Here is a 13,578-nt window from a genome sequence, read left to right on the forward strand (position 1 = left end):
TGGGTTGTTTTCCACACGGGGGATGAAGCATAGAGTGAAATGGTTTTTCTGCAAAAGGAAGACTACTGTACATGAGGCTATATGTTAAGTAGTCATCCAGGTTACTTGTCTAATACTGTGACTATAGTTTACTGACAGACATCATTATGCTGTGGTGTCGAGTAAAGCCAACGGGAGACAGTCAAGTTTAGGAAATTATTTCCTGCATACTGAAAATATAGGCCTATTAAGTCAAAGGAAAATCAAATGAGAATCTTATAAAACAAGAAAGTCAAACAATAGCACAGACTGAATGTCATATTTCTAGAATTTTTATAATTATTAATTGACATACATTGATGCATTAGTTTGTTTTGCGGTGTTTTGAGCAGCAGCCGTTTGTTTCCTCCCCACGCTGTGGCTAACGGACATTAATTTGAAAACCTCTAACGGAAGTAAGTTGCAGGTTATGTGGTCTCGTATTTAAGCAGTATTTGCTTTACCTTCTGAACAAGTGACAGGCTTACAGGAGGAACTTTTCTTTCTAGCTTCGCCTTCTTCTCTTAATCATGGAGGCTCGGGCACATTTCTCCCGTGAGGAAATTAACAGCACGGTGTGGGAAGTCCCGGAGAAATACACACGGCTCAAACAGATAGGGACCGGGGCGTATGGCTCTGTATGGTAAGTGTCGTTACCTCAAGCTGTATGATGTGTGTGTCGTAGTTGGAACTGGACTGTGTATGAATACTGTTTAGTCGGAGCCCAACATTCATTACCGTTAGCTACATTGGCTGCATGCAGCCTGTGTTGGGCCTGGGTTATGGTTATATCCTGTAACGTTAGTGTACTGTAGTGTATGTTACACCAATACACTGTCAACACTGATGGCACAGCCATTCATGTTATCAAGTTGTAACACCTGACACCTTATAGCGCATCCTACCAGCATGTGCTAGGACGAAGACTATATCGCATAACACGTACGTTTTAAACTTATATGTATATGTCTACATACAACAATAGAGGAGATGTAGCCTAGCTATTTAGTATGTCAATATTAAAGATGGCCACTTTCCACGTTCATTTCTTCATATATCATCACATATAAAAGGTACGTAAATACATTGTGGAAGCCACATAAACAGATAATGGGCACATTGCATAATACATATTTAAACAGCACATTGTATATTTACATGTAGTACCATAGCACATTAAATGACATTTTAGGGATACACGAAGGGGGTCAGGCGTCAAGCCACGGGGAAACACAACTTTCAGTGTGATAATCGTTTGATTTGTTTAAGCAAATAGAATAAGTACATTGGACACACCCAACATCACTTGACATTATTGATTTACAGGTACCATATTGTTTATCACGCTGACTAGATAAATTAAATCAGTGTTAGGGTCAACTAAGGCTGCAATTTGGTGATACATTTGTAATCAATTACATTTTTGATATTATATATGATATACTATGATGTATTAGTGATCATCTTGAAAGGTCAACTGACTCTGAGGACCCAGTGGGGGTCCCGGACCCTCTGTTGAAGATCCCTGATCTAGACTATAATGTATACATTTTGTAAATTGTAGCACCACAAATTGGATAATTTGATAATTCCATTGCACAGGTGCTGGATGACATTCACTGAACATTCACTTTCAACATTTATTAAGAAAACACTGCATTATTGCCAGTGTCTCAGCTTTGTTATTTATCCCATTGAGGGTGTTTATACTGACTGTGGTCTGTCTGTTGTCAAAGCTTATAGTGTGGGAGTGACAGTCTCTTAAGCTGACCTTTTAAAAGAAGCTCCATCTGATGAACTTGGATCAAGCCACCACCATTATCTGTAATTCTGCCAAATTGCACATCTCTCATTTATCGTCTTGTAGGAACCTGCAAACATGGGAAAAGAAAGAATTAATAAACAGAGGCATAATCAACAGTTTCATAACTACTGTATGTGTGAGATGTACTGTATTTATTGTGGATGCTTATCTGGCATGGATCAGCTGCTGCACGTATAATTGACATTAATATCCTACATTAGTGTATCAACATTGTCAACAACACTTTACACAAGTGGTGTGTGTGTAATATGTGTTGGTGGATGTGGCTCCAAATAGCCGCACAAGCCTGTCCTCCTACGATTTGGTGCCCTGCAGATCACTGCAGACATGCACATCACGAGTTGCCAAACATTCATACATACTCATACTTAATAAACCACAGACCCCCCCACTCAGTTAGAGAATGAGTTCCTTCATCTGAGAACGTCTTTGCTGTTGAAAGATTTTTTTGAGTGAAACCTCAAAATAGACCGTCCTGTCATTTTCTCACTGCTCTGACTTCAAAAGAGGGAAATCACAGTGATACTAGGAGGCAGAGGCAGACTGGGAGTGCAAAGCTAATGACTTGTTTTACATTATTCATCACAGCTCAGCAATAAATGAGAAGACTAAAGAGAAAGTGGCCATCAAGAAGCTCCACAGGCCCTTCCAGTCAGAGATCTTTGCTAAGAGGGCCTACCGAGAGCTCAGACTTCTCAAACACATGAAGCATGAAAACGTAAGTAGATAAAACCGAACACATCTCCTTCTACTTCTTCCTTTAGCAGACTTTGACATTTGTTTTTGAACTTTTAAATAGCATAATCATTTTGCATTTTAGATATGATAATCCTGTTAATACTTAAGCTCCTCACATCTGCTCCCATGTCTCTGTATTCGTCACGTCGCCTTTTCATTCCAATCAGGTGATTGGACTTCTTGATGTGTTTTCACCTGCCTCAAGCCTTGAAGAAATCCAGGACTTGTGAGTATTTTTTGGCATATTAGCAAAGCCCTCAGGCAGAGACAGCCAACACCTCTTTTCATTAGAAGTATGGACATTGGACAAAAAAGTATGAAGCAAAGACCCACTGTAATATCATACACTATATGGCTAACTACATGTGGACACCTAAATAGTACACCCGTGTGTAAATGCTGAACATGTCATATTAAAACCAAGGGCATTAGTATGCTGCAATAACAGCCTCCAGTCTTCTGTGAAGTCTTTTCACAAGACTTTGGAACCTGGCTGCAGGGATTTGCTGCCATTCTGCCACAAGAGTAGTAGTGAGGTCGGCCACTAATGTTAGGCGATAAGGCCTGGCTCACAGTCGCTGTCCCAATTCATCAAAAGGTAATGAATGGGATCGAGGTCAGGGCTCTATGCAGGCCAGTCAAGTTGTTCCACACCAAACTCTGAAAAGCATTTCTTTATTTGTCTTTGTGCACAGGGACGCGGTCATGTTGAAACGTGAAAGTACCTTCCCTGAACTGTTGCCACATAGGTTTCATGATCTTATTTGGCCCTAAATTAGACTTTTGCAGCAGCAAATTAGGAGAATACTGCAAAGAGGAAGAGTATATTGAAGGTAGAGTTGGGTATCGTTTGGGTTTTTTCCGATACCGGTGCTAAAGCGATAGTTTTAAAATGGTGCCGATGCCTAAACGGTGCCTGAACCAATACTTTTTAATAAAGTTTTAAAAAAGAAGAAAAAAAAGAAGGGTACTAAACAACAGTCAGCGACATTAAAGAACAGCTTGTTTTTTGCCAAGGCCATATGGTCAAAATTAAAGATTTAATAATAATGTAATAACTATAACTTATAACAATAACTTATTTCACCAGTAAATTGCTGTTGAACGACAAAAATAACCACCAGGGCGCCCAGATAGCTCAGTTGGTAGAGCAGGCACCATATATAGAGGTTTACTCCTCGACGCAGCGGGCCCGGGTTCAACTCCGACCTGTGGTCCCTTTGCTGCATGTCATTCCCCCCTCTCTTTCCCCTTTCATGTCTTCAGCTGTCCTGTCACAATAAAGGCCTAAAATGCCCCAAAAATAATCTTTAAAAAAGAAAAAAAACCACCAGATGGGAAAATGGTATTTTACAATAACTTTGAATACACCACAAGGCTACCTGTTTCAAGTGAACACACCGTCTGTGTTGTTCTTCCGACAACGGCAGCTGCAGAGCAGACTGTTACGACCCGGTGTTGGAATCCTCTACAGTGAAATACAGTCACACTTTACACTGTTTAACGTTAGCTGTCAGCATTTTAACCGTGTTTAATCCAGCTGCTAGCTAAAGATAGGCTAACGTTACCTGCTGTCGAGTGTAGTGTAAAGTCAGGCACCAAAACCTTCGTTCTTATTCGGTCTAGTTACTACCACTACACATTGCCGCATTTCGGTACCCAACCCTAATTGAAGGTTTTATGAAATATGAGTGTTATATGAACATACACAAGCACCCTAAGCTCCTTAATCAAAGTATAAAAAGTCATGGATTACAGCATTAACAGGGTGTGGCTAAAAACACAATAATCGCTCTGCCTCTCTCCCCCTCTTTTTCTCAGCTACCTGGTGATGCCTTACATGTTTACTGACCTGTCGAAGGTGCGAGGTCATCTCACAGAAGACAAAGTACAGTTTCTCGTCTACCAGATGCTCTGTGGACTCAGGGTGAGCCGGGAAAAGTTGACCTTTTAGGAACGCACAATTTTATTATGAAGCATAATGAGAACATTAGTGAAACATGACTATAACTTATTAAAACCTCACTGAATACGTTCCAAGGTTATCATGTAACACATTCATGCCAGAATTGTACTGTATTTTAATATATGCTACAATAAGTTCAGAGAATTGTCTGCACTTCAGTTACATGCATGCATGTATATATTCAAAGATTCAAGATTCAAAATCCTTAATTAATCCCACAATGGGGAAATTCAATTCAAAACAGGCATACTAATAAAACCATTATGTAAACATAGGAGTGGTGATGGTGCAGTGGATATGACACGTTCCTTTGGTGTGGGAGACCTGGGTTCAATTCCCACTGCGATATATCAACCAATGTGTCCCTGAGCAAGACACTTAACCCATAGTTGCTCCAGAGGTGTGCGACCTCTGACATATATAGCAATTGTGAATCGCTTTGGATAAAAGCGTCAGCTAAATGACATGTAATGTAAACGTATACCATACATACATTTTGGATGTGACCTGCTCTGTCTCTCCCTTTCTGCAGTACATTCACAAGGCTGGAATCATCCACAGGGTAAGTACAAGTCAAATGTCACTGTAGAGAGTTGACATTCAAGCTTAGGTAAAAAAATTAAAAATAAGATTTATCCTGGGAAAATTTGGACCTATGATAAATGTTTCTTTACAGGCTATTATGAAGCACTTGTAGTGTGTGCAGTGGTTTGTACTGTACTGGCTCAGATAACACACATGCACTTCCTGCAGACATACATAGGAATGTTGATTTCATTAGTCATTGTTATTGACTCAGATCAAACCCTGCCCTAACAGGTAGGATGCGTTGACTCTCCGATGTCTGACTGCATGTCGAGAGATGTTAGGCCACACCCATCAGCACCAGTGCCAAGTGGATGTGTGTGTGACGTAGGGAAAGTAGGGTGAAATCAATACAGCACTTATATATCGGGGAGATATTAATGGCTTCTTGTCTCTTTGATGCCGAAAGACTTAAAACACAAGAACACAAAAATCCAAAGACATATAGTACTAATGTTTGCAGCAAGATCTACTGTTAAATCTACTATTTTCTTGTTTCCCTTACAGGGAAGTAGTAGATTTCCAGACACACTAATGGTTATGCACTGTTATGAAAATGTGTCTTGAGCATTTACAGGACAATGTAGCCTTTTTTCACGCTTTGATCAAAACATAATTATCGATTATGCTAATTGTTAACTAAGCTATAGTTTGTGGTGGTTGAGCTCTGAACATGTGTTTGAGATCAGCTAATTGTGTGTTTAGACTGAAGAAAATATGATCATGCACACTCTGATTCAGTCAGTGTTACCCTGCTTTTACTCTTGTAATTCCTAACACAGTTTAAGGTGTTATCAACACTCACTAACAGTGCCACACTTATCACACATTATGTCACAGTATTGTATGAGTGACTCTGCAGAAATGCTGCAGTGAGTGTTATTGTCAGCTCATAGTTGAGTCAGACCATTGAATACCTGTTAAAAAATCCCCACAGTATTCAGGCATTGAGGCATACAGTTGAGCCATGTTAGGCCACAGGAACTACAAGCACTAAAGCGTGATTTATACTTCTGCGTTAAATCTACGCAGTGGCTACGTACTTAGGTACGTGGAGACACAAACCCTACGCCATAGCCTGACTTGCAACTCTCAAAAAATGTAACTACACGTCGCGGCGACGCACGTCGCTCGGCCGTGGCTTGGTAGCATTGCATTTCCCCCGACTCATTTCCAGGTTCTCCTTCTCCATAATCAACATGAAATCAAGGAGAGGGTTAACTTTTCCTGCTAAATATTTCCCACTGTGGTCAAAAAGCACAGGGGAGACACTTTGTTTCTCTCACTATGACTCTAGAGTCGGTACTCGCTCTGAAGCTAATCACTGTCACTTACACACATGCCGGCCCTGCTATTCTTTTAAAGAGAGAGAAACTTTAGGCCACTTACGTAGGCTACGGCGAAAGCTCTGCGTGCAGCCTCGGCAGAACCATAAATCATGCTTAAGGCTGCGTTTCCACCAAGCAGTCTGGTTCAGTTCAGTTCATTACACATTAGAATGGTTATTTTTGCATTTTCCATTGTCAAAAGTTGTGGCTGGTACCAATAGAACTTTTCCATTCTGTCCCGTTTTTTCGTTACCTCTCTGTTGAGGTATCCAGCACACTGGTTCGATACTAAAAGGTGGAGCTAGAAACACTGCAGTATGTTGATTGATGCAGACGTTCCTCTCCATCAGTTCTCAGCGCACGGCTGTCTACGACTTCCATCACATGTTCGAGCAATGCAGGAGGAAATGTACAAACTAAAAACAACATGCTTCTTACATGGTTGACGCGGCTATTACCTTCCGGTAACAACCCCGCCTACTTTTAAGAGTAACCTCTGCAGTGGAAATGCAAAACAGATGTACTGTTTAGGTGCATGTCCATATGAGTTACATACAGGTTCTAGGGGTACTATACTGAAAGTGTTGTGGCTTAAGGCTCTTCCCGATCCCAATTTTGATACTGCGCAGTACAAACACTATAATTTGCTGTTAATCACTATTTGCAGTAAGTTACCATCATCAGCTCTTTTTCTTTTACAGGATCTTAAGCCTGGAAACTTGGCTGTAAACCAAGACTGTGAACTGAAGGTTTGTACTTTGAATTATTACACAAGAAAACATGACGAAGCTGAAATGATAGGGTTTCTGCGGCAGCAACATATTAGAATTCAGCAGCTACAAAAGAAAAGTAATGAATACAAGATATACTATCAAATTAGCAATATATGGGAAACAGGATATGGATTTACTAACAGTTGTTTTTGTTGCTAGACAGATTTGATTCTTACTTAAATGTGGCTCTGAAAATCTTAATGTTATTGATTTATGAAAATATCTTTAAACATTGGAAACATTACGGTCGATATCAGTCTATATGTTCATTAAGTGTCCACACATTTGGAAAGCATGTAAACACTTCATCAAACAATAAATTAACTTTACAGATGTTTGTCCTGCACAGTGTTCACGTTCTAGACTGTGATCAGTTTCTTGGCTTCCAATACAGATCCTGGACTTTGGGTTGGCTCGCAGTACTGATGCTGAGATGACAGGCTACGTAGTGACACGTTGGTACCGGGCACCTGAGGTCATTCTGAACTGGATGCACTACACCCAGACTGGCAAGACAATTATATCCATCCTTCATTTCATCTCAGTATTGAGTTGGCCTGTAACTTTTCGCTGTTTGTCGTGTGAAAACATCCCAACTCCAGTTAGAGGGATTTCTTTCTTTAAGAGGTGGCTTGTTTGGTACTTTATGGGTCAGCAGTTTTTCTAATCCTGTCGTTGGTGTGTGAAATGCCTTTGAAGTTGCATTGGTATCATTTTGACAATAAATCTTTTTTTTCCCCTTAATCTCTTAGCAGTTGACAAAGATCTGGTCTGACAGTAGCCCGATAGTGCTCAGACTCAATGACAATGATAAAGCTGTCACTCTAATGAAACTGACTTTCCCAGGATGTATGTTTCTTTAGGAGATAGTGGTTTTGCATTTTGTAAACAGCATCTACCGTATGGGATGTAACATAAAAAGCAACTCTGGAAAGTTTGCACCCTTGGTAGGATTGTATTACTCACCAAGTATTCCCCAATATAAACAGCACAATATATTCTGCACTCTATTGTGATGAGGAACTTTGCTGTGGCATATAAATGCCACCTTCCTCATTTGTACTGCACTGAGCTTAAGTTAAAACGTGTATTCTCCTTAGGTTCTCACTCAATTTTTTTCTCTTTCTCTTTTCTTTTTCTAGTGGACATCTGGTCTGTGGGTTGTATCATGGCAGAAATGATCAATGGAAAAACCCTTTTCAAAGGGAGAGACTGTATCCTTTCATCAGCCTTGTCGGTTTATTGGACTTTTGAAACCTGTGTAATGCCAGATAATGAGATTATCAGTATAAGGAAATGTATATGTACTGTAGGATTCTGAAATGACAACACATTTTTAATATCACTTTATTAAATCATTGTAATATAAAGGTGATTAAAGCCACTTGATTAAACGGTGACAGTTTTATTTGATGATGGGCACTATAAAGCAGGTGCAGAATGGAACACAAAAGGCAATCACAGTATATTACATGCAGCAAAAATATGTTTCTTCAGGCAGGATCCAATGCAGCTAATGCTGCACTATATTACATACTTTTTCTGCATGTTTTATATTGTTTTTTTATGTTCTTTTTTTGCACTTGACGCCCTTTACTTATACATAGCGTCTCCTAGCAAATAAAGCTGTCACTTGTGGCTTAGTTTCCTTCATTATTCTGTTTTATGGACCTGCGTGGAAACCCTACTTTTCACTGCTTCTGTGTGGACGCTTGCTTATTGAACCACCAGGACATCCAATGTTAAAAAATCCTCAATTGTAACCCTTTATTACCAGACATGGACCAGCTGACTCAGATCATGAAAGTGACTGGAGTACCTGGAGCAGAGTTCATACAGAAGCTGGACAGTCCAGAGGTAGGACAAATTACTGTGTCATAATTATACATGCATGATATGAAACAGTTTGACTGGGATGGGTTTTTTTTATAAAAAAAACTCTGATTCCAGTGGCTGACATGTTGTTACTACTCATGACCTTTAAAGCTGGCAAATTAAAAAGAATAGATTAATGCATAAATAAAGTATGAATTGATTTCCCCAAGAGAGTAAGAGTGAAAATGCCTCATGCTACACTAAATCCTTCTCAGGAAACTACTATTAACAAGTCCTGCTAGTTTCTGATTAGTGGACCTCTTTTTTGCTTTCTGCTGGAGGAGGATACAGAATTTCCATTCGACTCCATTATAGAAAGAATCAGTTGCATTGTTTTTTTTAAACAAGGCAGCAGTTTTCAGGTTACATTATGTGCTAACATAATTGCAAAAGGGTTCTCCAATGTTTTCTCGGTTAGCCTTTTAAAATGATATCAGATTAGTAAACAGAATGTGCCTTTGGAGCATTGGATGAATGGTTGCTGATAATGGGCAATGTAGATATTGCATTAAAGATCAGCCACGTCTTTCTACAACAGTCGAGAACCCTTTTGCAATTATGTAAGCACATAACGTAATCTGAAAACTGCTGCCCTGATTAAAAAATACAATGCAACTGATCTTAGCTGGTATTCAGCCGTGGTGTTTTGGCCAGTAGGACAATGATAGAGAGCAGATAGGGGGAGGGGTGGATTTACCATCTTGACTGTACCGAATACAGCAAACATATTACTGTATTGTAAGATTACTTGTTAAAAATTCAGTTAAAAAGAAAAACTTTGAAAAACAAGTCCCACTAGCAGCACACAGAGGTTGCAATGTACTTTACATCTAACAAAAACAACATACTGGAGATTTTGCCATTCTTTGAGCTTTACCAGTAGTGGGAGTAGAAATATATATATATATATATATATAAAATTATTATTATTATCCTACTATTATAACACACATAATGAATGGAATAAAACGTGTACCAATCTCAAAACATATTGCTTACGTAGACTTAAGCAGTCAGTTCCATTTGTTTCATTTTTGCAAGGTGCAAAGCAAACAATGAAATTATTACAGAATATCTTTTAACTTCAGTGAGTTAGATGATTAAATGAATGATTCATTACATTTTGCAGAAACACCTGTATCATCTGCAGACTGAAGCAGATGATTTTTAAGCTAATAGCTAACAATCATTTTTTTGTCTTTGGAAAATATGAAGTAGTTTATTATAAGTGATTTTTATATATATATATATATATATATATATATTCATTAAAGCAATAGTGATATCCTCAGTCACAGTTTTTGATCAGTTTAAATGCATGTCATTTGAATCATTCTAGTCCATGTCCATGACCCGAAATGTCTGCATTGAATAGATACAGAATGAGCTGTTGCTTTGATTTGCATTATAATCTGGTCAAATTTGGTTTTTCATGCTTAATTTAATTTTTTCTTTCATCTTTAAACAATATAGGCCAAAACTTATGTTAAGGCCCTTCCTCGCTATCCCAGAAAAGACTTCTCAACATTGTTCCCCAGAGCCAGTGCAATGGGTGAGTTTAGCCACAGCCTTTTTCCTAAGCTTGACTGATCCACACATTTTTATTACACTTCAGACACATTCAGCACAAGTACAGTCTTACTACTGTCCACAGAGCTGGTCCACCACAGCAGTTGGGCATCAAATGCTTGTTGTTGTCAGTAACCGTTAACAGTAATCATCTGTGCCATTTGCTTATCATGTTAATTATGACTCTCTTTGTACCCTGTTCAACGACATGCGCCTACTGTTCTAAACAAACAGTTCCAGGTAAGTCTAGAACAGGAGAATTTCTCTATGTGATGTAATGTATCTGGCAGTAGTATAATTCCTTCTTCTTTGTATCTTTTGGAAACAACTTAAATTGTTACATTTAATAGGCACAAAACAAATAGTACTTTGGACTTGTATGCATAATTTAATCTCCTGCTTCTAAAAACCTTGCAGCAATCTGCCAAATGGCTTATGTCAGTAAAACATTGACTGATGTACAATTTGATGGTTTTGATCAACTTGTTGTATTATTTTGTTTCACTGACTGTTTGCAGGTATCGACCTGCTGGAGAAGATGCTGGTTCTGGACGGAGACGAGAGACCCACAGCCGAACTAGCTCTGGAGCACCCATATTTTGACAGCCTCAGGGACCCAGACGACTTACCTAAACCTGCGCCATATGACGACAGCTATGACAACGCCACATTGTCCCTGGATGAGTGGAAGCGTAAGTGAAAAACAAAAAGAAAACATATTTAAAGAAACTGCCACAATATAACCTATGTGCGGATTTGAGTCGTGTATATACTTATCAGTTATGGTCTCATTTATTTACAGTTATTTTACAAATTTGTCAGAAAAGAGGCTTTTTTTTAAATGTATTTTTATGTTATATGAGAAAGATAAACAGAAGTACTAATACACTCATTGTGCATACAGTAAACGGTGGAACAGTGAAAACAGTGGAGATTTTCTTTTTTTTAAGTGTTTACCATGTAGGCCATATTGTATGATTTATAACTACGCAAACATCCTGTTTAGGTCTTCTGTTCATGTGGTATTTAATAATTTGTGTTAAAATGTAATATGTTTTTATTGGCTTTCTGTTTACATTATTGTTGGAGTTGTGTGGACATGCAGCACATGCAGAAAACAAATGGTTTTTCCCCTTTTACCCACAGGGTTATGCTTCAGAGAGGTGAACAGCTTTGTGCCGTTCCCACGGCGGGACTCCAAGAGAAAAAACACGCTGACTATATCTCCGTGACCTGACAAATGTCTCTTAGCGCTGATGCCCTAACCTACACAGCATACAGCCAATGGTGCCCTTGTATATTCCAACCATGGATTCACTTTATTTCTTTTACCCTGGATATATTTAGATTTTGAAGAGTGGTTATATTCAATTTTTTTGTGCAATTGTTTCCTAAGTGTGGATTGCTCCTTATGTTACATATTCCCTATCAGTGAATTATTTTGCAAATGTATTGTGACCAAATGTCACAGGGTTTACTGTAATATTGTTTTACAATTAAATAATAAGACAAGATGTGTACAACGTTTCGTTTTTGCGGCAAATAGTAAATGTTGCTGCCCGAGATTGACTTAAGACTGGCCTAACTCATAGCCAACTAAAATCTATTTTCATTAAAATTAGTGCAATCTTGAGGTAAAAACTGCATTTAGTTTTTTATATGTTATTCATTAAAATTATTATAAAGGGACAAAGTCTGGAGTTTGCCACTGAATGCCCTGAAGACCTGACAAGCAAAGGCCAAAAACAATTAGCAGTTACTGTATGAATCTCTAATATGTAACCAGTGTCAGCTGGAATATGTGACCATGAAGGTGTGTATGATGCTGAAAGCAACTAGTTGTTTTATTCATGTCCCTGCTTGTATCACTTTGTAGTTCTTCACTTAATTACTAAAAAAACTTCACACAATTTTACACCCAACCCGTGTGGATCTTTCCAGTATGTAGCAGCTTTTGAATATGTACTTGACTGGTACATTTAGAGGCTGCTGTGTGGTGTATAAAAGTGCACAAAGGTAATTCATTATGGTTAAAGTTATTCTGTTTAATTCATTGTATCATCTTTATGAAAGGGGATCATCCTGCACTTGCTGTGCGCGCGCGTGCACGTTTTGTGTATATGGGGTTACAGGACAGGTGTTTCCACTCTAGATTTAGTTCAGATAGTTATATAGTTTGCTGTTATGAAAGGATGGATTAAAAAGTACACACTTAGAATGGATAACGCTGTAGTCATTAGCACTGTTGAATACCTTGCGCGCGAAAATCAGGCCTGGTGACGTAAAGGGGGCGGGTTAACTTGTAACAAACGACTGTGCCCACAGACTACCATAAAAGCGGAAGTGAGCCTTTTTGCCGTCAAAATAAAAGTATATTGATGGATATAACTCCTTTTGCGCAGCTATTTTATTTTCAAGACTTAAATTCTAACTTCAAAAGAAAGGGTTAAGCAACAAAATGTAAGTCTATAAATGATTGCATCATTTCAAAGCAAATCCGACAACAAAACACTGAACATTATATCCCCTATAATTGGATGTAAGGAGATCAAACATTATACAGCCAGGGAATATTAAGGGGAAATACTATTTAAAAGCAAAATAAAATACTTTAAGCAAGAATGTATTACTTAAGAGTGCATTTAAGGCAACATTAGCGCTGTAGAGATATGTCTGACAATGCAAGACTAAGGCAATGATAACACACATATTTGTCAAATAAAACGTGTGGAAAAAAGTATCTCTGCACTTAGCAGCTACCAAATACCTAGACCGCCATCTAATGGACCTTTTTCCCAGCAGACATTTTTGACTTGTCATAGTAGGAAAAGCACAGCTGAAATTGATAACCTTAACGATGGCTCAATTCCATCGAGTGTCCCAGTAAGCTATTTCAGTGAG

General features: G+C 38.6%; 1 protein-coding gene across 1 annotated transcript; it reads left to right on the forward strand.

Moving 5' to 3' along the window:
- The first annotated feature begins 426 nt into the window (after positions 1-426).
- mapk13 (mitogen-activated protein kinase 13) lies at positions 427-12,191 on the forward strand. The gene is made up of 12 exons (XM_078254433.1): positions 427-661; positions 2,432-2,561; positions 2,749-2,807; positions 4,403-4,508; positions 5,080-5,109; positions 7,162-7,209; positions 7,628-7,742; positions 8,376-8,447; positions 9,011-9,090; positions 10,582-10,660; positions 11,196-11,369; positions 11,824-12,191. The coding sequence occupies exons 1-12, from the start codon at positions 549-551 to the stop codon at positions 11,907-11,909; spliced, it is 1,092 nt and encodes a 363-aa protein (XP_078110559.1). The 5' UTR covers positions 427-548; the 3' UTR covers positions 11,910-12,191.
- Positions 12,192-13,578: the final 1,387 nt, after the last annotated feature.

The sequence above is a fragment of the Sander vitreus genome, chromosome 7 (genome assembly GCF_031162955.1).
Source record: "Sander vitreus isolate 19-12246 chromosome 7, sanVit1, whole genome shotgun sequence".
Classification (NCBI taxonomy): domain Eukaryota; kingdom Metazoa; phylum Chordata; class Actinopteri; order Perciformes; family Percidae; genus Sander; species Sander vitreus.

What these genes read in the sequence shown, in the direction of transcription:
- mapk13 (XM_078254433.1), top strand. Translation starts at nt 549, where the DNA reads ATGGAGGCTCGGGCACATTTCTCCCGTGAGGAAATTAACAGCACGGTG. An exon ending in AGATGCTCTGTGGACTCAGG is followed by an intron (nt 4,509 to 5,079) that starts GTGAGCCGGGAA and finishes CCCTTTCTGCAG; the next exon opens with TACATTCACAAGGCTGGAAT. An exon ending in AGGCTGGAATCATCCACAGG is followed by an intron (nt 5,110 to 7,161) that starts GTAAGTACAAGT and finishes TTTCTTTTACAG; the next exon opens with GATCTTAAGCCTGGAAACTT.